Source organism: Panthera leo, chromosome A1, assembly GCF_018350215.1.
Source record: "Panthera leo isolate Ple1 chromosome A1, P.leo_Ple1_pat1.1, whole genome shotgun sequence".
Classification (NCBI taxonomy): Eukaryota; Metazoa; Chordata; class Mammalia; order Carnivora; family Felidae; genus Panthera; species Panthera leo.
In genome coordinates, this window is record NC_056679.1 from 138,312,534 (window position 1) to 138,337,735 (window position 25,202).

General features: G+C 44.6%; 1 protein-coding gene across 1 annotated transcript in view; it reads left to right on the plus strand.

Moving 5' to 3' along the window:
- The window catches only part of ARHGEF28 (Rho guanine nucleotide exchange factor 28), a 304,572-nt gene extending 303,179 nt beyond the window's left edge, over window positions 1-1,393 (plus strand). Inside the window, exon 36 of the mRNA XM_042940909.1 lies at window positions 989-1,393. Within this exon, the coding sequence (XP_042796843.1) occupies window positions 989-1,152 (164 nt within the window). The 3' untranslated portion in view covers window positions 1,153-1,393. The remainder of the gene's footprint in view (window positions 1-988) is intronic.
- Window positions 1,394-25,202: the final 23,809 nt, after the last annotated feature.

Consider the following 25,202-nt stretch of genomic DNA (forward strand, 5'->3'; position numbering starts at 1 on the left):
GGTATCCATCTAAATAATAGAGTCTCGGAGTCAAATGTGGCAATGTTTATAATGACCTCTCGTTGATGACTGAAGAAGGAGCGGGTGGGCTTCAGGCTATCCATCTTTCTCGCCTGGGTTTCCACGCATACTCCGCCTTTTGCACGGACCGAAGCGGGTCATTTGTGACTTTGCCATATAAGTGAGCCTCAGGAAGGGTGGTCGGTAGAACAAGCGAAGTGAAAATGGTTTGCAGCAACAGCCTTTCTTTTCCTCAAGTAGGAACCCCTCTTTGCCTTCCCTTATGCCGTGTACTAGAGGGTTTTTAGCAGAAAAAGGGAAAATAGACGATGCCCTGCTGTTGCTAGGTAACCAGAAAAAAGAACCCAGCCGTACTTGATACGGGAACAGTTTTCTCTAGCTAAGGGGTTTGTAGAGTGTTAATTAGATTTGCATAATGGTGAGGCTGGCCGGTCTCCATCCTTCAACTCCTTTTTCCCCCACCCCTTGCCCACATTAATAAAATCCCAGCTATATTATTTGAGTCTTGAGGTCAGTTCTTGACTTTGAGATATTCTGAGGGGAGGGGCTGTGCAGATGTAAATATAGTTCATCGCCCATAGCTAGAGTATATACCGTATTTCTAAGACCTTGAACCTGTTTTTAAAACATAAGTGGGCACCCTTGTTCCACAGTAGCAGTGTTTTATCGGCCCGCAAATGGTGACAAGTCTTTATTCACTTGACACTCCCTTAGGATTATTTTGTCAGGGTTATTCTTAGCCGTAGGAGACATTTGAACGCACACCCAGCCACATCTTGACGATACATTGATTAAGTCATTTGATGTGATTGCATTTTGTCCCTTTCTCCTTGGACTCTGGGATTCTCTCTGTGGCTGAATATATGGGCACTGCATGTCCCAGGCTCAGAGAGCTCTGAGTTACAGTGTCACCTGCCTTGGAGGCCTTGAGCGGATCCTCCTGACCTGTGCCGTCTGTCTGTTGCAGATTTGGACATCTCTCAGACTGAGTTTCCAGCCTCCCAGGACTCACATCCACATGGCTCTCAGCAGCAGACATTTACGGCCGAAGCAAAGCTAAATCTTCAGACATTGACTGGACAAGACCAGGAGACTGGAGATGACGCTGAAGAAAACATTGTTTACCTCTAATTGTGTTATTATTTTTCCGAGCAAAACACAACACTGGCATTTAGTGGAGATTTTTTTTTTTTTTTTTCATTTCCTGATGTTCGTGTGAATGTGTCTAAATTGCTGTAAGAGTAATATTTAATATTTCATGCAAGTTCAGTTTTTGGGCATGGATCCAAATAAATTATTGAAAGCAGTTCTGTTTGTGTAATCATTAACTTATCACACCTAATTTCAGATTTCTGGAGGAGAAATTAACTTGAATAAGCAGAAATATTTTCAAAGTTGTTGTGACTCTCGAGTAAAATTCCATATTGCATTTTCTGCTGGATCATCTGGTTTTTGAAATGCCTTCCTTGAGATCTAGAAGAAGCAATGTGGACGGAAAGAGTGATATCCATGATGGGCAGACTTTCACAGCCACAGCAGGTGACGATGGAGAGTGGCCTCAGTGGCCCCAAAGGCAGAGGCGGATGTGGGAAAGTCCCTTTCTTGGCTGGTTTTCACGCACTAATTTCTCTCTGGGGAGTCACAGGGGCGGGTCCTAGTGGTGATCTGTTACAGTCACCATGTCACCAACATGTCCGGTTGCGGGGGGACCTGCTCCAACCGGGCAACCACTCTGCGGTGGACAGTCTGGACTCTTAGGACCTGGGCCACATGCTTTGCAGACTCACTTTCTTGGTCGTGATGCGGATTGTTTTTCAAGCCAAGGTTCCTCACTGTCCTTCAACAGGGCCTTGAGGCAGAGCCCTAGCCAATCCATTTTGATGTAAATAGTGAAGCTTAGGTTCACGTGCTTCTCAAGGTTGGCCCTGTGTCCTCAGGCCCTGAGAGCAAGAACAATTATCACTCCATAGAAGGACCTCTGCCTTCAAGGACAAAAGCTCTCTGGGCAAGGCTTGCGGCCTGTCGGCCTGTCGGTGCTCTCCCCCAAAGGAACACAGGCACATCCTGATTTCAGAGTGATACAGGTCTCTCGGTAAGAAAAGAAACCAGGAAATATTTTCAGCTCGTTCTTCAGAAATATTTGTATCTGTTTTGCCCAGAGTCAAAAAATATCTTTGACCTCACTATTGTGCTTTGGAATTTTAATAGTGTGTAAGACATTAGTAAAATAGACGTTTCACACACCATCACTATCTCCCCTTACTAAAAGTGAAAAGGAAGGAGTACTAAACTCACCCAAATTGCAACACTTGCGAGGAGGGAGCTGTGATAGGAAGGGAAAAAATTAGGGGGCCCCGGGGTGGCTCAGTCGGTTAAGCCTCTGACTCTTGATTTCGGCTCAGGTTATGATCTCACGGCTTGTGATTTCGAGGCCCACGACAGGCTCTGTGACAGTGCAGAACCTGCTTGGGATTCTGTCTCCCCCTCTCTCTGCCCCTCTCCTGCTTGCTCTCTCTCAAAATAAATCAACTTAAAAAAGAAGGGAAAAATGTCACCCGGACTCCATTGTTTGGTCAGTTGAATACATCTTTTATATCTTCACATAGGCAAGTCAAATCTTAGTTTTAAAAAAAAAGCCATTTGGGGGATTACTCTTTCTGACTCTTGCTGCTTCTGGCCATTTTGGTCACAATCCTAACAGATGAAGAGAGTGGTTTCCAAGAATGGATATAACTTATTAAAATTTTTGTCAATCATTTCACCTCCAGGCTGAGCTCCTAAACTAATCAGACGCATCTTCCCTTCCTAAAGGCATCTAAAGAGAAAAACCTGTCTTTCCCCTCTCTCCAACAAAGCCTAGTCCCGAATCGTATATCCCTTGAATCTGGAACATATTGATATTTCAGTCTAAATCCTTGCTCTGATAACTATAGATATCTTCTCTTTTCCCCTGACGTTGGATATAGAAATATCCGCCTGTGAAAATAGGAATAGATGTTCAGAATCCTCACACGGGTCTTTAAAAATAGGTGTGCTCAGTTGATTTTCTAGCCCTGCACACTTTGGGTCTTCATGTAGCTACCCTGGGGAAGTCTTAGTATCTTTTGAGATGACTACATCCCTGGGTTTCTCGTACCAATTGTCTTACTATTAGGACCTTTCATCTGAATACAAGTTGCAAAGCTTTTGTTGATCGGTTCTTCCTTTTCACTCTGTCCTTACGGTGCCCTGAATTTAGATCTCAATGGAGGTCACTCTGTGCCTCCCAAAGAAACTCACGAATCCTAGGAGAAGACCGCCCTATTTTCCAGCCTCATAAATGAGTTTCTTCTAAAGAACCTACTCTTCGCACCCACCGAGGAGATTCAAGGAAGCATTCATTCCTTGAGACATGTGCTGCGGAAAGAAAGGCAACCCTGGGGCTCTGTCCTTTGCAGGCTGCGGGAATTAACGTGCCTCCCACTTGTGGTCCAAGCTACTCTGCCTTTCATCAGGACTGCCCAATTGCTGGAGTCCTGCAACGCTCCCAGCCCACTCATGGTTGGAGCCCTGTCCATTCAGAAAAGGGCCACGGTGTTTGCTGCAGAGGCGGTGGTTGTGGTGTGTGTTGTGAAAAAGGGGGAGCGTGATTAAATCCTGGGATGACCGACAAAGGAGGGAAAAGGAGCATGTATCCGTTCCTGGGACCTGGGACCCCCCCTTTCCACCTCAGAACCAACCCGAGGTTATCCGTGTCCGGCCACCTCTGTCTCGGTCGGCGAGAGGCACAGTCGTGGAGAGCATGGACATTGGAGCCAGATCTTCCCCTTGCTGTGTGTCCCGGGTGTGTCACTTCACCTGTCTAGGTCTCAAGTTGCCTCACCTACACAAGAGGGATGATGACCTTATAGAATTGTGAGGCTTGAGTGCTTAATAGACGCGATATGCTTAGAACAGAGCCTGGGGCATAGTTGTTAATAATAACATGCGCTAGTTATTATTAAATCGTTAAATAATCTTGGAGTGATTTCTAAGCCTGGTGCCAGTCCTCAGGCAGATTGTGCCTGCACAGCCAGAAACCACGAATAGGGAAGTGACGTGCCTGGAGATGGCCAGTCACAAGGCCGGACTAAGGTTTCCTAACAAGGTTAGCGTTCGTCTTACTTGCGTCTCTAAACCTTCGCTCCGTGCAGTTTTTCTTTAGACACTTGACTGCTAGAGGCCAAACAATCTGCTAGGACCAAAATAAAGATGAATTAGCCTGCAAGCTGTTGGAGAAGACAGACACATGAACAGATGTGGAGAAGTACAGGTAGCTGGGGGCCTCCTAGGAAAAGCCTGTGGGGGGTCAGTAGGATGTGGAGTGGAGGGAGTTGGTTGTCTTAAAGTGGAAGATGCCTAAAGGAAGTCAGAGATGGGGAAAGATGATGTGAGCAAGGAAGCCAACCCAAACAAAAGGCCAGAGACACGAAATAAAAGCCACGAGAGACACCGGAGCACGCGTTGGGAGGTACTCAAGAGCAAGCTCCTCCCCTATGGCTTAAGGTGTCCAGTGAGAACACCCGTCTACCTTCACCTCTTTCAAACACTCTTGTCCAAGTTGCGAGGAAACATGGAACTTTCTCTCTCTCACCCCAGGAACTGATTGGGTTCCACACAAAGCCAGGTTCCGGAGGAGTATGCCTCCTCCTTATCCCCTCACCCTTCCACACCCACTTCTACCATAAAAGCAATTGGGTTCTGCCCGACTGAGTATCTGCCTACCAGATGGTAAGGCACAAGAAACCAAGAGTAAAGGGGGCCCTGCGACCACTTGAAGATGTTTATTGGAGCAGAGGCATCCAGAAGGATGCCCCAGGGTGCTTCTGGGGGATAAACTGATGACGTTCATGAGTCAAAGCAGAGTTAAGTGGAGGGAAAGGGGGCAAGAAGACTCGCTTGGCTCTTCTGCTTTGTTTTCTTATCTCCGTTTTATTAAGGTTTTATTTTGTTGTTTTATTTGGAACATATTCCTCTGTTTCCTCATTTTGCCAGACTCTCTGAATTGGTTTCTATGCATCAGATGAAACAGCCACCTCTCCCCGTCTTGAAGGTAGTTGAGAGTTTGCAAAGACCTGTCAGTGTCCCAAAGGGGATGTCGGCTCCTAGATTCAGGCTGACTGGAAGCCAGACTCTCAGGCAGCTCGCTCCCACCCTTTGCTTTCACTGGGCAGTGGGCATGACTTCTGTAGGTTTTCAAAGAAAGCTAAGTGTTCTGGGCGCTCATCCGTCGGGTGTAAGTCTTAAAAGTTGGGGTTGCAGTTGTGAGGCTACAAACCCCTCATTCCTCAGGGAGAGCCTCCAGGTTTTGAGTTTTTCCCACTTGTGTGTTGGTGCGTCAGGAGTGGGGATTTGGGCAGGCCTGTGTGTCACAGCCTCTCCTGCCTGCCTCCAAGTGACTCTCTTCTCATTTGCCATGTGAAGCAACTGCTCAACTGGTTTTCAGAGGGACTCGCTGCAGAGGTGAATGTAGACTTGCTCCTGGGGGAAGAGGAAAGTTCAGGATCTTCCTAGCCGAAGACTCTCCTGTTTTATTTTCTTTGTCAGCTCTGATGCTGCTCCTCGCCCTGCCTTCATCTACCACTTAGGGCTTTGTGGAGAATAGAAAAGAAAAAAAAATTTAAGGATGTAGAGGGGGTACCTGGAAGGAATATTCCAGAATGATGTGGTGATGAACACCCAGAGTTCACCGTGTTCTTTCCTGATTGCCTCTCATGCACAGATGTCCCTCTGCCAGTGTGAGAGAGGCAGTAAAAAGATACGGCAAAGTCAAATAGGTTCGAGTTCTGCTTACTGAACTCCCCCCCGCCCCCCGCCCCACGTCTGTGGGGTTGCACAGTGCCAGAGGGCACCATAGAGCACCCATGCTCGTGGAATCCCATGTGAGTGAAATCTCTTGGAGTTCTACAATCCTGCAACCTTGCTTCCGAGATCAGTTTGCTTACGTATGAAATGGGGATGATAAGAACAGTCATGCCTTGTAGGCGTGTTGCAAGAGCTAAGTGAATTAATGCCAGGACAGTAAATGCCACACAGGATAGCCAGTCTAGAAGTGATGGCAGTTGTTATATGCTGGTGACAGTGGTCCGGAGAAGGTGAGTTTGGGCATGCTCAGGAACTAAAATAGCTGCGGAAGTATGATTTCAGTTTTTCATAGCCCATTATCCTTTGCACTGAGAGACACCCAAGATCAAAGCCTGTGATGATGCTGTACTCAGAGTGACAGCTTCATGATACTTATTGAATGAAGGAAGGAGGGGATGAGGAAGAATCTTTGGAAATCTCAGATCGAAGAAGGGACAGGAATTGAGCTAGAACCCTGATCTCATTTCCATTCCATTTCTTTACCTCTTGCTTGTGAGTTCAAAGCAATTGCTTCAAGGTGATGACTGAATATCACTTGGGATGAAGTGATTTGAAGTAACTTGAAGGGGGACCTTGGTTCAGTCGTTCTGTAGAAGCTTCATGGCTGAGAAACTTCAACGTTGCCATGAATTGAATCCTAGTTGTCTGCCTAAAAGTCAAGAGTTTTAGATACTGCCAGCAGCCAAGAGTCTCATAGAGACTCTTGCCTGAGGACAAAAAATGAGTTTGGTAACATTATAATACTTTCTCCATTCATGTCAGTAGATACTATAGCTACATTAGAGAACTGGCCCTTATTCCTGGAAGAGCTTCCCCTGCCACATCCCTCAGTGACACCCCCACCCTCCACCCCCAAGCTTCTGGTTCTACTTGGCTCAGTCCCCAGGCAGTCTGGAGATAAGCCATCCCCAGGGCCAATGTATCCAGGGTCCACAGAGTTTCAGTCACCGGAGAAGGTTTGGGAAGTTCCTCTCCTTGTTCAGAGGCTCAGTTGATTGATCCATTTTATATCATAAGAGGGATTTGTCTACTAAAATACATTTTTACGCACATGAGAGTTGGTCTAAGTTCTCGTCTTCTCTCTCCTCAGCTGGTTTTGGGTTGTTTGCCTCTTCAAAGAAGGACGCTGTGAAGGGGAAGAGAGCTAGAGCTCCGATAAATGGTTTACTTCTTATTAGCTCCCACGTTAAGCATTTAATGACAGAAGCCAGTATGAACTCAAATGCCATTTGGGCCTGGCTTCATTCTCCTGTGCTCTCTCTAGTACTCCTCCCCACCTCCTCCAACACCACGTATAATATCTGAGCAGATTTTCTGGGTAGTTGTCAGTGTTAATTTTTACAATCTCTGCCATAACAACTTCAAAGAAAAACACACATAAAGTTAGTATCAAGGAGAATTTCTCTGTAGGCCATGGAGGTAAAATAGACTCTCAGAAATGTGCTTGATGTTCCCCTGGGCAGCATTCACGGCCTCCTTGGAAAGCGTTAGTCCACCTCTCTGCTCCCGGGAAGCTGCAATTTCGGGAACAAGTTGGCAGGTACCAGCAAGGGACAATAGGCTTTGAATTAAGCTTCGTAAAGTCAGAAGCTTAGGAAACACACCTTCTGATGAGTTTCTTTTTAACACTTGTGTTTCTTCTAACAGTTTGCCCTGCAAACAATAACTGTACATTCCATCAAGATAACTGGAGCCATTAATCTTCTGTAGCACAGGAGTTTCTGGTACCATGAAGATAGTAACGGGATTTTTTTTCGGCAATACTTTGAAAAATGACTGTTATTTTGTATTCCTGGTTTCAGGCAGTTGATTTCCACGATGGTGATGCTGAATGTGATATCATAACTTGGTCTCTCCATGTAAACGCCTTCTACGCAAAGTTCTCATTGGATCGAACCCCGAAATTAACGCAGAATTATTTTGGTAAGGGCCATACTTTGAGCCATTTGCTTCGAAGAAGATTTTTGAATGCGGAGACTGAGCCTGGTGAGCATCGTTGCTATGGAGACCATGTGAGAGTTGGATTAATTAAGGCCTGAACAGATGTTGGGAAGTGTGCGGAATGCACTGTTTTCTGCTAGTAATTAAGGAGAGTACATGTGTACATGAGAGAGGAGGAAAAAAAAGAGAGACAATCAGAGGCAACGCAGTCAGACAGATAGATGTGCTTGGCCCTGGAGATGTAACATTTCCTCAAGCAAAAGGTACGGCCGATAACTCTGCTGACACTACTCTTGTTCTCCACCCATGCCAGACAGAATAATTGCTCGAAACGGCCAAGCACTCCGTCCATTATTTGTTGGATCTGATTTATAAGAGGCATAGGAATATACAAAAACATGTCCTCGAGTCGGTGAGTTCAAGTAACCCATCTGGCTGTACACTCGAAAAATCCAACGGGGCTGTACAAATGGGTTTTGAGCGACCTGGCAGGGAAGCCAAGTTTGAAGACTGGGGCTATATTAGCTGTCCAACCTGCCAGGGGTATTGTCATCTGTGAACTGGCAGCCAATAAAGAGGCTGGCTGCCCAGGGCCCTGGAGAAATTGCCATGGGAATGCCTTCAAGATTAGAAAGTTAATGCAACATCCATCTAGTTCAGGTTCAATTTGGGGGATATTTGTTTTAGTGTGACATCTGTTGATTTTTAAAACAGTGTATTTCTGTCTTCTCTTGAACAATACTACTGTTAGGTTTAGGTTCGAGTTCAGCAAATCAGGTTCCATTTGAATCCTGCGTAGTGAATCCCCAATGACCAATGTCCCCATGTTGCCTGCCTCCTCCTGGTCTGCAGGAAGGAGATAATGCATCGAAATTGTGCTAAGACTTTTCTGCTGGGCTATCAGCAGTTTGACGAGGACTGGTAGCTTTTGAAGCATTTGTTTGTTTGTTTGTTTGTTTCGGGTTTTTTTGTTTTGTCTCCCAGCTGTGGAAGGAGCGTTGTCTGAAAATGGGGAATCAGAAAACATCACAGAAGTGCTTTGCTTCCTGGGGGACGGTGTCCTAGCGCTTCAAACTCAGCCCCTTCTTACCCCCAGACCGTGGAGATGAGTCGGAATGGAAGGAGGTAGTGGGAAACTGCCTGGACTGGGTGGCAGGGAGGGAGAGGGAGAGAGAAGGGCAACGCTGCCCTCTCATGGGACTTTTGCCCAGTCTTGCCGTGCCACTGATGACGTCTTGGTTCAGAAGATCAGACACTTTACACCTGTGGGTTATTGTGAGCTATAGAGATAGGGAAGTGGACGGATTGGACCAATGTGAATGTATCATTACTCCAGAGGGAAAAGTGCAAGTTTGCAACTTCATTTCTGGATTGCCCTCTCCCCATGTGACCTGTAGTTCCCTCACCCTTAAACTTGATTGCTGAATCTGTTGTGGTTTTCACCTTTCCTCTTCTCTGAGGATTAGCTCCCTTTATCTCCTGGAGGAAAGCACTTCCTGAGGCTAGAGAACTCAAAAGGATTAGTGTTTGCTCTTTGAATCAACTGTAGTCTGTTTCTGTGTCTCTGGTTATTAATAAGAAAAATCACCCTTTGCAAATAAAATTCTTTTCTATTTTTTTCTTCTCTCCAGCGCGCATAGCTAGATAAGAGGGAAATATATTCTGGGTAATTTGTTTACTGAAAAAGAAATCGGGGAGTGAGAAGATAACAACCATAGTGGTTTGATGCCTTTGGAAAGACATCTGTTAAGTGCTTTGGTAACAGACCAACAATGGAAACCTTGCAACACACAATAAAAATAGAGGCAGGATAGAAAGTGAATTCAAGAGAAAAATCTACTTTTCCCCCAAGGGATTTAGGTCCTATTATCCATCCATCCAGTATAAACATCTGTCACGCTCAGGACTCTGCTCGATGTGGGGCACAAGATATCCTAAGGTGCCTGCCCTCTAGCAGATCACCACGTAAGCCAGTGAAGACCTCTACCAGTGGTGAGGGGGCAATATAGTTCAGGCAGCGTCATGAAGTGGTCAAATCCCAGTAATGAAATGAGCGGCCCCGGCATATTATTTCAACAGTTTTAGGAGTTGAAGTAAGTGGGGAGACTCCTGAGGGGGAGGTGTGAGGAGAGACTTTGTGGCTGGCAAGTATTTTGGTTTGTTTTTTGTCCCCTGGGAGGGTCTTGAAATGTGTGGTTCAAGCCCATCTCAACGGTACAGGGACAACAGCTTGCCTCAGGAGCTGTTTGGAGATGTGTGGAGGGTTTTTTGTTGTCACAATAACTGGGAAGAATTACTGGCATTCAGTGGAGAGGAGAAGAGAAGTTAAAAGTCCTGGGTAGGACAGTCATTCTCCAAAAGCCCACTGAGAAACAAAGATCACAGTCCCGCTGTTTAAGTGTTTTCTTTATTTGCAATGGCGTTACCAAGGTGGGAAAGCTTTTAGACCTTTGATACATTAGTCAAAAGTGACTCTGGGGGCGCCTGGGTGGGTCAGTCAGTTAAGCATCTGACTTCAGCTCAGGTCATGATCTTGCGGTTCGTGAGTTCAAGCCCCGTGTGGGGCTCTGTGCTGACAGCTCAGAGCCTGGAACCTGCTTCAGATTCTTTGTCTCCCTCTCTCTCCGCCCCTCCCTGCTTGCACTCTCTCTCTCTCAAAAGGAAATAAACACTAAAAAGAAAATTTTTTTAAAAGTGACTGTATAGATACTTGTAACAAAGAGCATTTTCATTTTTAACCAGACTTCAGATTTTTTAAGGAGAGTATCCCGAAAATTCAGAGAACCTTAGAGTAAATGTTCTTCGAAAAATGATTTCCTTAACATTGTCAATGAAGAGTGATAGACTAGACCAACACAAAACTCAAGTTAAGGAGGCTCTGACATTTTTATAAAACACATCCTAACTTTAGCTGACATTTAAATTAAAAAGCCCAGCAGTACAGCACGGAGCTGATTGATTTGGAGAGCATGGCTATGAGATAATGAGGGCTCTGCCATACTCTTCCTAGTGAGGGGTAATAAATGATCTATTCCTGGCCAAAAGCAGAAGAGCTGACACACTTTCTGTGTTTGAACTGCAGAAATTTGCATTGCATGGAGCCTGAAAGTCATTCAAATAGTGCTTTCCTTTGCTCCTTGTAGCATATTTTCATGCTAATCTTGATAACAAACAGAGAAAAGACCCTGGTTGGCGGTTCATGTGTCAGAGACACTAATGGTTGCTTTTGAAAACTTCCCAATGTGCTTTAGACACAGCAACCCTGCCGAAAAGACGAGCAAAAATTGGTTCCTAAGTGGGTTGATCCTGTCTTGACCCGCCAAATGTGGGAGTTTCAAAAAGCTTAGGTCAGAAGGTTCAACCAACCCCTCCTCATCTGGAAACGTGTCCTCTGTTTTGGGGAGCGCGCTTACTTTGTATTGCTGGGAGGCACCATATAATCAGATGGCTGTAAGAGAGCAGTGGCTGGGACTGAATGGTGAGCTCTGGCCCTTCTTGATTGCCACAAAACTCTAGTCCTTTAGTTTTACCCATCAGTACTATGGTCCATCCTCCCGCTGAAGACTGACGGAGACTTGTAGTGGACTTAACTTGATGATCAACCCCAAGATCCTTCTGAATGGAACCACTCTAGGTGACATTTGTCTGGAAGTTGGGCTGGCAGAGGCCGTCTGGAAGCCCAATAAAAATTAACAGGACAAGAGAAACTTCAGTTTCCTTTCAGAAAAGTGGATGCTCCTTTCATTTGTTACATCAAGATACAAGCACAAGAAGGCTAGCCTAAGAGTCACATGGAAAAGCACGAAATGTGGTCAGCGGTGAAATTTGTGCTTTTGATCAGGTGCCATCATTCACTGGTCTAAATTAACTTCAGTTATGACCCTTGTTAAAAGGCCTTTGACTCTCAAAAACAAGATATTTTGCCACCAAAGATGACTCTTTGTACTTTCCTTGGGAGAAGGTGCTGCTCCTGACATGTAGAAAAACTCATTCCCTTGGGAACCTAGTTTATCAACAAAGGCAAAAAAGAGGGTGAAGCAGAATAGTTCCTTCAGCCCTTGTATCCTCATTGGAGATTTTCTAAATTGATCTTTGTGAGTAATTCTTGGGGTATTTATCTTAATTTGCTCCTTGGAGAAATATTTAATTATCATTTTTTTTGCCTTAGGTGCTTCTTTTTTTTTTTTAATTTGTTTTTAACATTTTTTATTTTTGAGACAGAGAGAGACAGAGCATGAACAGGGGAGGGGCAGAGAGAGAGGGAGACACAGAATCCGAAACAGGCTCCAGGCTCTGAGTGGTCAGCACAGAGCCCGACGCGGGGCTCGAACCCACGGACTGTGAGATCATGACCCGAGCCGAAGTCAGACCCTTAACCGACCAAGCCACCCAGGCGCCCCATGCCTTAGGTGCTTCTTAAGTTGGTTGCTGTTAAACTGTGTCTGAAAATAAATCCTTTCCTCCTTGATTTTCCCTCTGGGATCCATTGAGAGACTGACTTCCAGGCAGCTTCGTGAAAGACAAGGGTCCATCGACTGTTCCTAAGGAGCTGTAGGAACTCTGCTAATTGCCAGAGGCTCTGCGTGTTGGCTGGCAGTTCTGTGCAGCCCATTGGGCACGAGTCTCCCACCCTTTGCTCCGACCCTGACTGCAAGGGAAGAAAGGGCTTTGGGGGACTGTGGAGTTCTGACTGCCAGTGACAAGCCTGCTAATGGACCCATGTGGGCAGCATCAGGTCACAAACTAGCATCTAGGAATGGCTGGCGTAACTCCAGTGAGCCCTGCTCATGTAGAGTGTTGGGGTTTATGCTGCCACTGTGGGTATTTTACCTCCCAGACCTTCAGCTGAGTTTATATTGAAGTTCCAAGTACTCCTCCAGGGGGAGCAATCTGAAGGTCCCAACTAAGTATGGGGTACCAAGAAGTAATTTAAGGGTAACTCGTCCCAGACTTGTTAGTTGGGCGCTCAGGGGCTGCAGTGTGCCAGAGAGAATCCCAGCCTTGCAGAAAGAAACTGAGCCACGTCACCTTCTCTACTTTATAGAAATAGCTTAAATAGGGTACAGGAGTAGAACCAGGGGCCTTAATTCAAGGCGAATGCAAAACAGGGTCTAGAGGAGTGATTATGAGCCTGGGTTCTGGAGTCAGACTACACAGGCCCAGGGCTCCTGCATACTACTTACATGACCCCAAGTGAGTTATTGGGTGGCCTTTCTGTGCCTCAGTTTTTCACTTGTCAGCTGAAGATAACAATAGTGTCTACCCCATAAGGTTATGTTGAGGTACATATGGAGCTCTTAGAGGGTACACAGAAAATTCTCAGTAAACCTCCATGATTATATTAATAGTCATTATTGGAGCTCACTTTTACATGCTTCGTTTCGGTGATGGTATTCACCGAATCCCCACCACTCCCTTGAAATGACTTTTTCAGAGGTCCCTTGATCTGAGAAGTTGGAAGTGGATTGCAGACCCCTCAATAATTCTTGCCACATCATCAAGAAGTAGAAAGAGAACAGGTATAAGCCACTTTTCCACAGTGGAAAAAGAAAAAAAAGGTTCATCTAATAGCACGATTGTCAAAGATGGGGAAATGTTGCTGCATGTGCCTAGGGCATCACTGGCTGGCTGGTTCTCTGGCCTTTTGTAGTTCCTCTTTTTACCAGGGTGTTGAGGTCATGAACTTGGTGACTTCACCTGGGAAGTGCTGATGGCTAATTCACCACCACCAAGAAGGGAGGAGAAAGGGAAGAGCGAATGAAGAAGGCCTCAAGCTGTCATCGCTTGAGAGAGAATTAAGTATGACCTTTGTGGTTTTCCACTCAGGGACTTCTGCTAGAATCACCCTGGAAACTCACAGAGCAAAAGGGGACAGTATTTCCATTTCTTTGGTAAAAGCTACCTCCAGCAAGTTGCTCATTTTAGAGGACATCTGACCGTATTGTCTTAGTACATCATGCATGATCAGTAGGGAGGATTGGGACACCGGCTGTCACATGAACACACAACATGCCCAAGGCTGATTCAGTATCAATCCGTTTCCCTGAGCCCAAATTAATATAACCCAGAATAGACATAGAGAGAAAGGAGCCATTTTCCAAGGGTTGAGACTTCCGCATGCCTCCTGATTAGATACCATAGGAATTTCTGTTGGTTCTGTCTTCTGACCCAGTGGATTCTCAGGTTCAACTTGTTGGGCCCAGTGTGATATGTTGCTGAATGACACATAGAATCTCCCGAACCTCCTCAGCTAATCCCGCTGGATCCAGACAAACTGGATCCAGCTCTACTATTCCTCTTGTGCCTCCACTTGTTCCCACAGACTCTATAAAGAAGACCACCTTGAATCCATAGGTCATACACTATCAAAAGAAGAAAAATGTCGAAAACTTGATTGACTCATTAGTGGAACCCAGTACGTTTTCTTTTTCTTCCTTCCTTCCTTCCTTCCTTCCTTCCTTCCTTCCTTCCTTTCTTTCTTTCTTTTTTTCTTTCTTTTCTTTCCCTTCCTTTCTTTCTTTCTTTTCTTTCTTTCTTTCCCCTTTATCTTACTTCTTTCTTTCTCTTCCTTCCTTTCTTTCTTTCTTTTCTTTTCCTTTCTTTCTCTCTTTCTTTCTTTTTCCCCCTTTTCTCTTTTCTTTCTTTCTTTCTTTCTTTTCTTTCTTTCTTTCTTTCTTTCCTTTCCTTTCTTCCTTCCTTTCTTTCTTTTCTCTTTCTTTCTTCCCCTTTTTCTCTCTCTCTTCTTTCTTTCTTTCTTTCTTTCTTTCTTTCTTTCTTTCTCTTCCTTTCTTCCTTCCTTTCTCTCCCTCTCACTCTCTCTCTCTCCCCGGTACCTTTTCTTAAGCCAGTAATTGTAACAAAATCATTCTCTTATGTTATAGGGTCCAAAGATCTCATTCTCTTGAACTGAAATGAAGTTGTCTCATGGCCCTTGTTACTTCCGCCCACCATGCTCATGTTATGATGGTGTGTACTTAGTTACTTTAACTGCTTCCCTGTTATTCCTGCAGTTTGTTTATGCAGTGTGGGCTGCTCACCCTCCTGGAGCTGATAAACTCTGCTGATCCCAAGGCGGAGAGTGAGCCAAGAGCAGCATCTCAGAAGCCGGAGAGGTGGAGAGCCAGGAAGATGAAAGAGAGGAGTGGGCCTTTGATTTTACCAAAGAAAGTTGGCGTGTTTGTGCAGATTTTTCTATGAGATGACATAACATGATTCCTAGTAGCAACATGCCATCTGGCTGCAGTGCTGTTGGTGTCGTTCAGGTTCCCACTGGGAAAAGCAGCCGGTGGACCAGGCTTAGCCAAATGCCTGCAGACATTTCGGCCTCAGCTGCACCCAATGTGTCCCTACTGGCTCTTTGCACCAAGTTCTGAAATTCATCTGTGCGTAGAAGGAAATGTTCTCTTTCTGCTTCTGTGTGACCCTTCTGCTGCAACCAATTAATATTCATGAAAGAGAATATTAATTCTTTTCCAAGCTGAAACTCAGAAATCAAAAACAGAGTAAGGGTTGTTTCAAGACCAAGCTAAACCACCTCCTGGATTTGCCTGTGTTGAAACAACTAGCCATCTAACAAAACCGGCCAGTGGCAGACAGGACAGTAAATCCAGGACCTCCAAGCAAGACAATTCCTGGAGTCCGGGTGGGAGATGGGTAAACAGACAAAGGATCTGAGGGCATGCTTCATGTTAATTCCCCTTCCTATAAAAGACCTGGTGCTGGTTCATGCTGGGAGCTAGAATCATTGCGTTAACATGTCACCGGCAGTATTTGTGCAGGAACTGTTATTATCCTCACATTGCTGAGGGGTGGGCTGATGCTCCGAGAGGTTGAGTGATTCGAGCAAGGTCATTCCGTGGTGGAGCCAGGATTAATTCAATCACGGTCTGACTCCAAAGCCTGGGAATGGTTTTCAGCATATTCTCCACTGCCACTTCCGTTAGATGTAGATAAAACATTGTGGGCCCTGTCCACACAGGAACATTTCTTGTATGTCTAAGACGACCTGTCCAGGGGTTGTGCTTAGTGTTTTACCAAAAAATTCAATTCCAAAACGTTTATTATTCCTGAACACTAGGGATAATAAGAGCAGTGACGTATCGAGCATTTACCGGGTATGAGACATTATACCAAGTGCCTTAAAATGCATCTAATCATTACCCCATAGTAGGTGTTACTGTCTCTGTTTTATGGAAAAGAAAAGAGGTCTAGAGAAGTCATGTAACCTGTCCAAGCTCCTATGATATAAGCTTGAACCATATGCAAGTGCAATTTTGTGGGTCAAAGCCAATCAAATATAGGTCAGTTTTATTGTAACTAGCAAAATTGGGACTTGAGTCTGGGTCTGGCACTTAACTCATTAGCAAAAGAATGGTCTACGGCATGAAGTTGGGCTCAGTTGTCCTTGGCATCTGATGGAAAATAATGCTTCATATCAGGTAGTAATAAACCATCAGAAACTGTTTGTGGTGGCTTTACAGTGCATGGACCTATATATGCCTGTAGAGTGAACAGACACCAGCATGGTTGGGATGTTGTCTAAGTGGTGGAATTTATCAACGTTTTTTTTTTTTTTTATTTATTTTTGGGACAGAGAGAGACAGAGCATGAACGGTGGAGGGGCACAGAGAGAGGGAGACACAGAATCGGAAACAGGCTCCAGGCTCCAAGCCATCAGCCCAGAGCCTGACGCGGGGCTCGAACTCACGGTCCGCGAGATCGTGACCTGGCTGAAGTCGGACGCTTAACCGACTGCGCCACCCAGGCGCCCCTAAGTGGTGGAATTTAAACTCAGCCCTTGGATATCATACCAAATCCCTTTCCCCATCTTTTTGTTGTTTTCTACTTGATTCCATCTGCTTGCCTTCAGCTCTGCCCTGTTACTGTCTCCGATTCCTGTCCTTGGATTCACCTTAAACTCGTGCTTCTCCTGTCATGACTTGTTTTGACCTGGCTCCTCCTTTGGATTGGCCCTGGGCCTTAGGTTGCTCTGTGTGACTCATCCCCTCTCTTGGTTCCCACCTCTCACCTCACTCTGGGCCTCTGTACTTTTGCTCTCGATTCAACCCTCTGGGGCTTCTGGCTCTTGCTCTCAGATCTAGCCCTGCCTGGACAGCTATTCACCCTGCGGCTGACCCTGATGTTTCCTTAGTTCCCAGTTTTCCATGCCAGCCACTATTCTCCTCCAGACTCCAGCTGATCCAACTTCCCAGTGTGTGGGTGGGGGAAGGATAGACTTTGAAAGTGTTAGTGATAAGTCTGGAGGAGGAGGGAAAGTTAGCTAGCTCTGTTTGGTTCCCATGAGTAGGAATGAGTTCTTTGGAGAAGAGGCAATTCTAGCAAAAGCCATCATCAGAAGCTGGTGGCTGTGGTTTCAGGGAAGGGACAACCATGGTGAAAAAGTATGGTCATCGGTGGGAAAAGTTGAAAAACAAACAAACAGGGGAATTAGGTTCTGTTGGTGACCCAAGTATGCAGATCACTTAAAAGTTTAGTTCTCAGAGGAAATTACCGACCAGGCAAAAGAAACAAGTAGGTGATGCCCCTAAGGAAAGAGGCAGAAGGAGGGGGAAGCTGATTCCGGCAGTTTTCATCAAAAAGGAAGATGCATTACATCTTCCTTTTCTCTGAGCAAAAGTGGAACTTGCCTTCCTCCTGGCAAGCCCAGGCATTTGGCTTCATCTCTGTAGGTCAACTCATTAAAGGGGCAGAAGTTTTTTAAAGATCTGGGAACAAGCACCCCAAAGGAAAGTGATGCCGAAAGGTATCAGCTGAGGGAAACCAATCAACTTTATTGGAAAATGAGAAGGACCACAGGAGCTACATTGGGGACGATTGGGAGGTGGCGACTAGGACATCACAAAGTGCTGTGTCAACTTAACACAGGGCTTCTTTAATACCTGGCCATTCGAAGATTAGGCAGTTGATCATCCCCATGCTTCAAGACAAATACCTCAAGGACAGCTGTTCCCCTACAGTTGGATCATTCTTGCCTTCTCTGAAGAGACAACCAAACAGACAGGTGTGGGCACATGACTGGGGCATGGCAGTGAAAGGACACTGTGGGGATAACAGGAGTTAGAAATTTTAATTGGGTGTGACGGGGCCCAGAGAGTAACCAGGAGCAGAATGGGAGCTCCAGAGGGTTAGAACCCCTCCATTTCTAAACTGATATCCTTCTGGGGCCGGGCCACTTCCTCCGAGCAGGACTGACAGGGTTTCTGTGGGCCTGACTCTCCGGGAGAGATCGCAGGGTGACCTGGTCACTTTGGTGAGCCTGAGAACATTGACCAGTGATCTAGGAAATGAGATTTGGAGGCAGATGCCTGGGTTTAAATCCCAATCCGACCACTTTCTATCGCTTAAACAAGTCTCTTTATCTGCTGTCATTAGTGGTAAAAATGGGAAAGTGATAGTTACCTCATAGGGTTAAATAAGAGCACATACGTATGTAAGATGTTTAGCAGAGGGTTTAATTCATACAAAATATTGAAAAAATGGTATGTGATGTGATAGGGAGGATGATGCTGATTCTTAGTTTGAGAGTCAGGGCTGAGAGGAAAAAAAAAAACCTAGCAACAATGCTTTAGTTTTTAGCCTCAGAAACCTTTGCTTCTCTATAGGTAACCTTTCAAGCTCCGGGCGTTCTTCAAAAACCTTGTTTTTCCTGCAGATACTGGGCCTCAGACTGCATTCACAGATGCAGACAAGATGGTCATTTCTTCTTTGTCACGTGGCCTCCAGAGCAATGTTCTCTCCCTTGCTGTCTTTCCCACTCCTGGGGCAGGTGGTGCTGCCCGTGCTGACCAGGAACACCTGAGAGAAGGCATTTGATTAAGGGTCATCCAGTCTTCCCTTTGAGCTGGAGGAGAAAGCACGCCTTCTGACAAAGCGATATGACAACCACCAAGTGCAAAGTAGGTCTATGTTATTTCCTGTTGGGGCATCAAACACTATATAATGCATGCCTATTAGATAGCAGGGTTGTTGGGGCACCTGGGTGGCTCAGTCAGCTAAGCGTCTGACTTTGGCTCAGGTCCGTGAGTTTGAGCCCCGTGTCGGGCTCTGTGCTGACAGCTCAGAGCTTGGAGTCTGCTTCGGAACCTATGTCTTCCTCTCTCTGTGCCCCTCCCCCGTTCACGCTCTGTCTCTCTCTGTCTCAAAAATAAATAAACATTTTTTAAAAATTAAAAAAAAAAAGATAGCAGGGTTGTTGAACAGAAGAGTGATTTAGAAGGGCCTGATGTTGAGACTCTTGCTCGATCCTTCTTTAGTAGAAAATATTTCGTTTCTATTTACTGGAAGTGATACATCTCAGTACTGGGGTTGAGTTCCACCACAGTCATTAAAACAGGCTTGAGCGTTCCACACGCTTGTGGTTAATGAGTGTTACACTTTGGTTGTTCTCTTTTCTGTCTTGTAATGTCCAGTCCTGCCGGTGTTGTATGTGCAAGGGAGGGGGTTGAGAGTGCTTTGGCCGCAATTTGTATCAGCATCAAATTGACTTAAGGAGTTAGCGTGGGTCAATAAATATCCTTGCGCATGTTTATTTCATTCTGTGTTCAAGTATGGCAATGTTGACAGCGTGACTCAAAACGAATTATAATTTTAAAAGGATGGTTATGTCGTGAACATCGATTATTTTCTTGTGTTTTTACAAACTGAACATATACACATAACTTAGTATATATCAATACAACATAGTCACTCTCTCCAGATGATTAGTCCTCCACGGTAAGAATTTTCCAGATAACTGAAACTTAACTAAAAACATATTTGTTTTAATCATTTAAATGAAAACCTTTTTTTTTTTAAGCATAAAACCTATTTCTCTGACTTCTTCCTGTGATTCTCAACACAACCTAACCTTTTCTTGATAAATCAGAGGGTTAGACATCATCTTCCTTGTACTGGTTGAAAACGGGCCTGTTACCGAGGTCCCTTCATTACGTGGCAACATCTTTGGAATTCTCATTTTTAGAATATTCCTTATACCCTCCCTTGCTGTCGCTGTGTTGATGTAACTTCCTGCTTCTACCAGTGGGCCTGCTTCTTTGCTTCCTCCTTAAATCAGCTGTTCCTACTCAGAATGGGACGGAGAGACCAGATAACTAATCTTAGGGAACTTTTAAGGAAAGCAAGAGTAAATAGACTCTGAGTGGGGCCTTCTTAGGAATAAAACACTTACATTTCAGTACATGGACTTTGTGAAATCCCTTTTGACTATTCCTCTAGCTTTTTGTGCTTGTTTTGGTGTTTTCCTGAAATATTCTAGGTAGGAGAAGTTGCAAGATGTCTGACTTCTAGGTAATTGAGATGTCGCTGTAATCTTGAGAAAGCAATCTGTCACATTAGCTTGGGTGGCTGTGTGTCTGTCAACTCTGACAGCAAAGGGTGCAATATTCCTCATCAGTCCTGCCCATTTGAATCCCTCCCCCGGTTCCCTAAGGGTATAACTTTGATGTCAACCACACGGTAGTCTGTTATACATAGTAAACCCCTGGAATTTACCAGAGATCTATTGTAAGGCATTAGCGAATCCTCAAAATTGCAAATATTATTATTACATAAGAGTCTCGCCCACCCAATGCAATAAAATGTGGTAGAAAAATGTACGTGTCTCTTTAGACCTTTAATGACTCTACATATAGGACTTGAGTTACTTACAAAATCTGGTTTGCTTTCTTTTGGGGGCCATTTCTTAAAAAATAAACTAACTTTATTTTTTACTTTTTTAAATGTTTATTCATTTTTGAGAGAGAGAGAGAAAGGGCGGGGTGGAGGGGAGGCGCAGAGAGAGAGGGAGATTCGGAATCTGAAGTAGGCTCCCAGCTTCGAGCTGTCAGCCCAGAGCCTGACGTGGGGCTCCAACCCACCAACTGTGAGATCATGACCTGAGCCGAAGTAGGACGCTTAACTGACCGAGCCACCCAGGTGCCCCCCCCAAAAAAAACAAACTTATTAATTCACCATCATGACTGCATGGGCTGTGACAGAGAGAACTGAAACCCTGTTTTCGGGTAGATGCTTTGGATTATGCTGCTATTGAACAGTCAGCTAAGTGATTCCTCACACATACCAGGCTCCCACATAGAATGATTCAAGTTTGCACTTGGAAAAATACAATCGGTCATAGACCAAGGACTGCAATCTCAGATGCATGCAGGACCAGGTAAATGAGCGATTATATTTACATTCATGAATGCGCTCTGTTGGCATTCCCATTCTTGTTTATTCTAAACAGCTTTCCAGATAGCACTTATGGCAATTACCTCGAAGGGCTCTCTCACATGATATTCTAACACCCTTCTCCCTTGTCTTTCTAACCTCTAGAGGCTGAAACTTGATTTGCCAGTGTCCTTGCAACTCAGAGTAGACATATGACAGAGTCCTGGCCAATGGGACACAAGTAGAAGTCTGTGGGAGGCTTGCCTTTTGCCCTTTCTCCTTTTTTCTACCTGAAATGTGCAAAATGCTTTCCACCCATGAACATGAAAACTACACAAGAATGGTAAAACAGAAAGATGAAAGGTGTCTGTGACTGTGACAGCTTTGTGGGGCACTAACCTTCCTACTTTAAGCTAGCGTTTTTTGAGTTTATATCGTTTGCAGTTGAATGTATTCTTGACTGGTTTGCAGATCATAGTTTTTATCACGTTTTATTTCATAATGGAACATTAAGCTGCATTCTTTCACTCAGACATGCTTTTTCCTGTTACACACACAGTCATAGTCTTCCTTTATGCAAGAAATGCTCCCCCATCTTTAAAACACAAAACAAAATATACCTCTCAGTCTATTTTTCTTTTCTTTTTTTTGAAAAAAATAATTTTAGCATTTTTTTTTAAGTGGAAAGATAAATAAATGTTAGCTGCTGACCTCTGGGTAAATGCTGGGAAAAAAAGTAGGAAATGATGAGGACTGTGGAAAAATGGACGACTCACCCTCCATCTAAAGGGATCTTTGAAATGGGAATATGGATCCAGCATTGTCTATATTTTCCAAAAGAGAAACATATTTCATTTTTTAAGAGAATCTAGAAATAAATTTGTGATAGGTCTTATTTTTACAAATTTCTTGGCAGCTAATTTATGAATTTTTAAACACTCTGTGAGACAACGTTGTGTAGGATAAGCTATACATGTATGCCTGAACGATTTGGCTGGATGCCAGTTTGTATCTTGTATCATGGGGGAAGCTCACTAAAACTGCACACTGGAGAACACCAAGAGTCTGTCATGCTAACTTATATTATTTGTTATTATTTCACAAAGATAAAATCTTATCTTTTCAACTCAATCGGAGGCAACCCAAAAGAAAGGAACAGCCTATATTTTTTCATATTCCTTAAGGTATCTTCCCTGTGGCTCTCTGGTGGGTCTTGGCAGGATATTTTCAAAGAAACGTGATACCCCGGTGCCCAACACTGACATGCCTTTATAGAGTGTTAACAGAGGGCACAACACCGTGAGAAACACAAAAAAGTGTGGGAAAAAACAAAAAGAAATAGAAGAAACTGTGGTAAATCCCTCCAGTCTAATGGAAGAGACCACACTCATGTGACCTAGTGATTCATGAGGAATAGCAACCACAGACTCAACCCGGGACAGGGGGCGTTGCACAAATTGCATACATAGATCCTGAAAAAAACAGAAAAACAAAAAACAAAGACCAAAACAGAGTTTATTGAGGAATGGGACACCTCTTTCCCAAAAGAATCTGAAAACGGAATGTCTTTTCTTAGACACAGTGAAAAATCATCTCTGCACGAATTGTTTATTTGTATACACATAGTGTGTTTCATGACAGGTTAGGTGAAAATGGAAAATGTGAATGCTGAGAATATGCCAGATATGTTTGTTAAACATTAAAGTGATTTCTATGATAATGAATGCATGCTTACCGAGCTGTGAACATTTCGAGTAAGATAAATTACCAAGTACCTTGGTGCATTTAACAACTCTGGGATGTTATCGGGGCTGGGAAATTAAATTTAATGTTGCACATAGAACATCCAGCCAAGCCCCCAAAGAATGTGGAACGAAAGCTAAGGGAGCCACGCGTCTTTAGAAAAATCCCCAAACTTGACCAACAACATGTGCTTGCTTGATTCCTCAAGTTTCAGCAGGCAGAGAGCCAAATTTTCTGAATTCATGTCATACCTGTGATGGTTTCCAAAACTAATAGCTCTTGCTTTTGTTTGGATGATATTGTCATGGATGATGTTATGACAAGAATAATGAGATGGGGCGAAAGCCAGAAAGGGACAGGGCAGCTGTTGGAAGTCCAGAGTGGCATTCGGCTGACCTCATCGGTAGGAAAGGTAAATAAAAGATTTGTGAGGTTCTTGTAGGTGGGCCTATCTGGGCTGGGTGCTGTGGAGGGGGCCCAGAGAAACATAAGGGATCTGTTTTTGTGCCCACCAAGGTGCCTACAACTCAGGCACTTTAAAAATTCAGAAGATTTGCTATGGTGGCAGATGCCTAGCTCAGATCTTGTCTCTGTGACATCATGTATTAGGCTGTATGACCTTGGGCATATTAAACTTTTGAGCCTAAACTCAGTGTACTCATCTGCAGTATGGGGCTAGTACCTCTTACTTTAGAGGATTGTTAGGAGGGTTCAGGGAGGCCCAGAGCTTAGTTGCCCGGTACAGAATCCCCCCCACGTTACAGGCTGGCTGGTGTCTCGGTGTTACCACAGCTCAGCATTATGCAAAAGACCGCGTGAATTAAAGATGGTTCCTCCACAGTAGCCTTATTATCCAGCTAGATTGATAGCAATCACATTTGGCCCAAAGGGTACCTTGACTGTTTGGTGAAGACACGCCTGATGGAGGAGACCCTGTTGGGTCCAAAGCACGCTGTGGCCTGAAGTGGTTTTGTGTTTTTGGAGCCTAACACTGCATCTGCCCCTGGATAATGTGTGTTAACAGATGGTGCCCCTGGAAATTTAGACTAGAACCAATTAGGAGGGATGTCGCCAGAGCCCCCAGACCCCTGAGTCCTAGAAGTTTGTAGTTGAGCGTGATTAAACACCATACGGTCTGAACACCTTATTTCATGGAGGAAGACATCTGCTCTCCTCTGCTTATGCTCCATCACTCACGGCGGAAACTGCTGGCAGGAGCCGCAGCCTGGGGAGTGGTTGGCTCATGTTGCACATCTTTTAGAACAGTTCTTCCTCGGCCCAAACCCTCCACTTCCACCTCTGCCACCTGGCATTTCCCTTGCTGCTACTCTGTCACGCAACTCGAGTTCCCACTGAGGGCAGAGCAGAGGAAATGAGAGACGGTGGGCTTTGTGCCGGGTTGAGCTGTTCCCTCGGGGTAGCGTAGCTGCCCATGAAGCCTGGGATGGGTTTGATAAAATTGAGGCCAGAGGTAGACTGATAAACCAAGATAATTTCTCTCGGATGTTACTGACAATACTGAGGCCCAGGGCTTAAAGACGATCAAACAAGCAAACAACAAAGTCAACCTCCTTTACGAGGGTGGGGAGAATGTGCAAGCTGGTGTTTCCTTTGGGATTGAGAGAAGCACATGAAACCGTTGTCTTATTTGAGTCTGTGCCTCTCTAGCCTCTCGGTGCTTTCTAGAAAACAATTATGTCAGAAAATTTCATTAATTTTATGTCTTTGGGTAATTCCCTGACTGTAATTGGTTTTGAGAGTGTGGTGATTGCAGAGCCGCTGTGGGTAAGCGCACAAATGAAAACAACCTTTTCTCAGTGTGATGAAATGTAATTGAATGATGGCTCCAATTTTTAATAACCCCAGAACATTAATGCTCTGGGAATGCAACTGTTGCTATTGGTTACAAGATAGCACATTACCCAAGCATGCATGAAGCCCCATGGTGATGGAAAATGGAGACCATTGCATTTGCCCAGAAATGACAACAACAGTAAATAACAACAGCTTATAATCTACTGGGCGCTAGGTACCGTTCTAAAAATTTTTGTGTTTACTCATTGAATCCTCACAGCAGTCCTTCATGATAGGTGCTATTGTAATCTGTTTTGTAAATGTGGAACCCAAGGCCCAGAGAAATTGGAAAATTTACCTGACTTTCCATAGCTACGATACGGAGAAGCCAGTCAGAGAAATATTGCCAGCCCCCGCCCCCTGCAACGATCATATATGAGACGTGTTGGTTTCCTACCCACTTTCTTAACCATTTGGATGTTTATCTGGCTTTCCTCCCTTTCCATACACTTCCCATGTGTTAGGTTGTACCATACGAAATTACTATTTTTACAAGTATGATCATTGACTATTCCAGTTTCACATAGTTAAACCTAATATGCCATGGTCCAGTGGTCATTCCTAGTTAATTTAATGAAGACACTAGGCACATT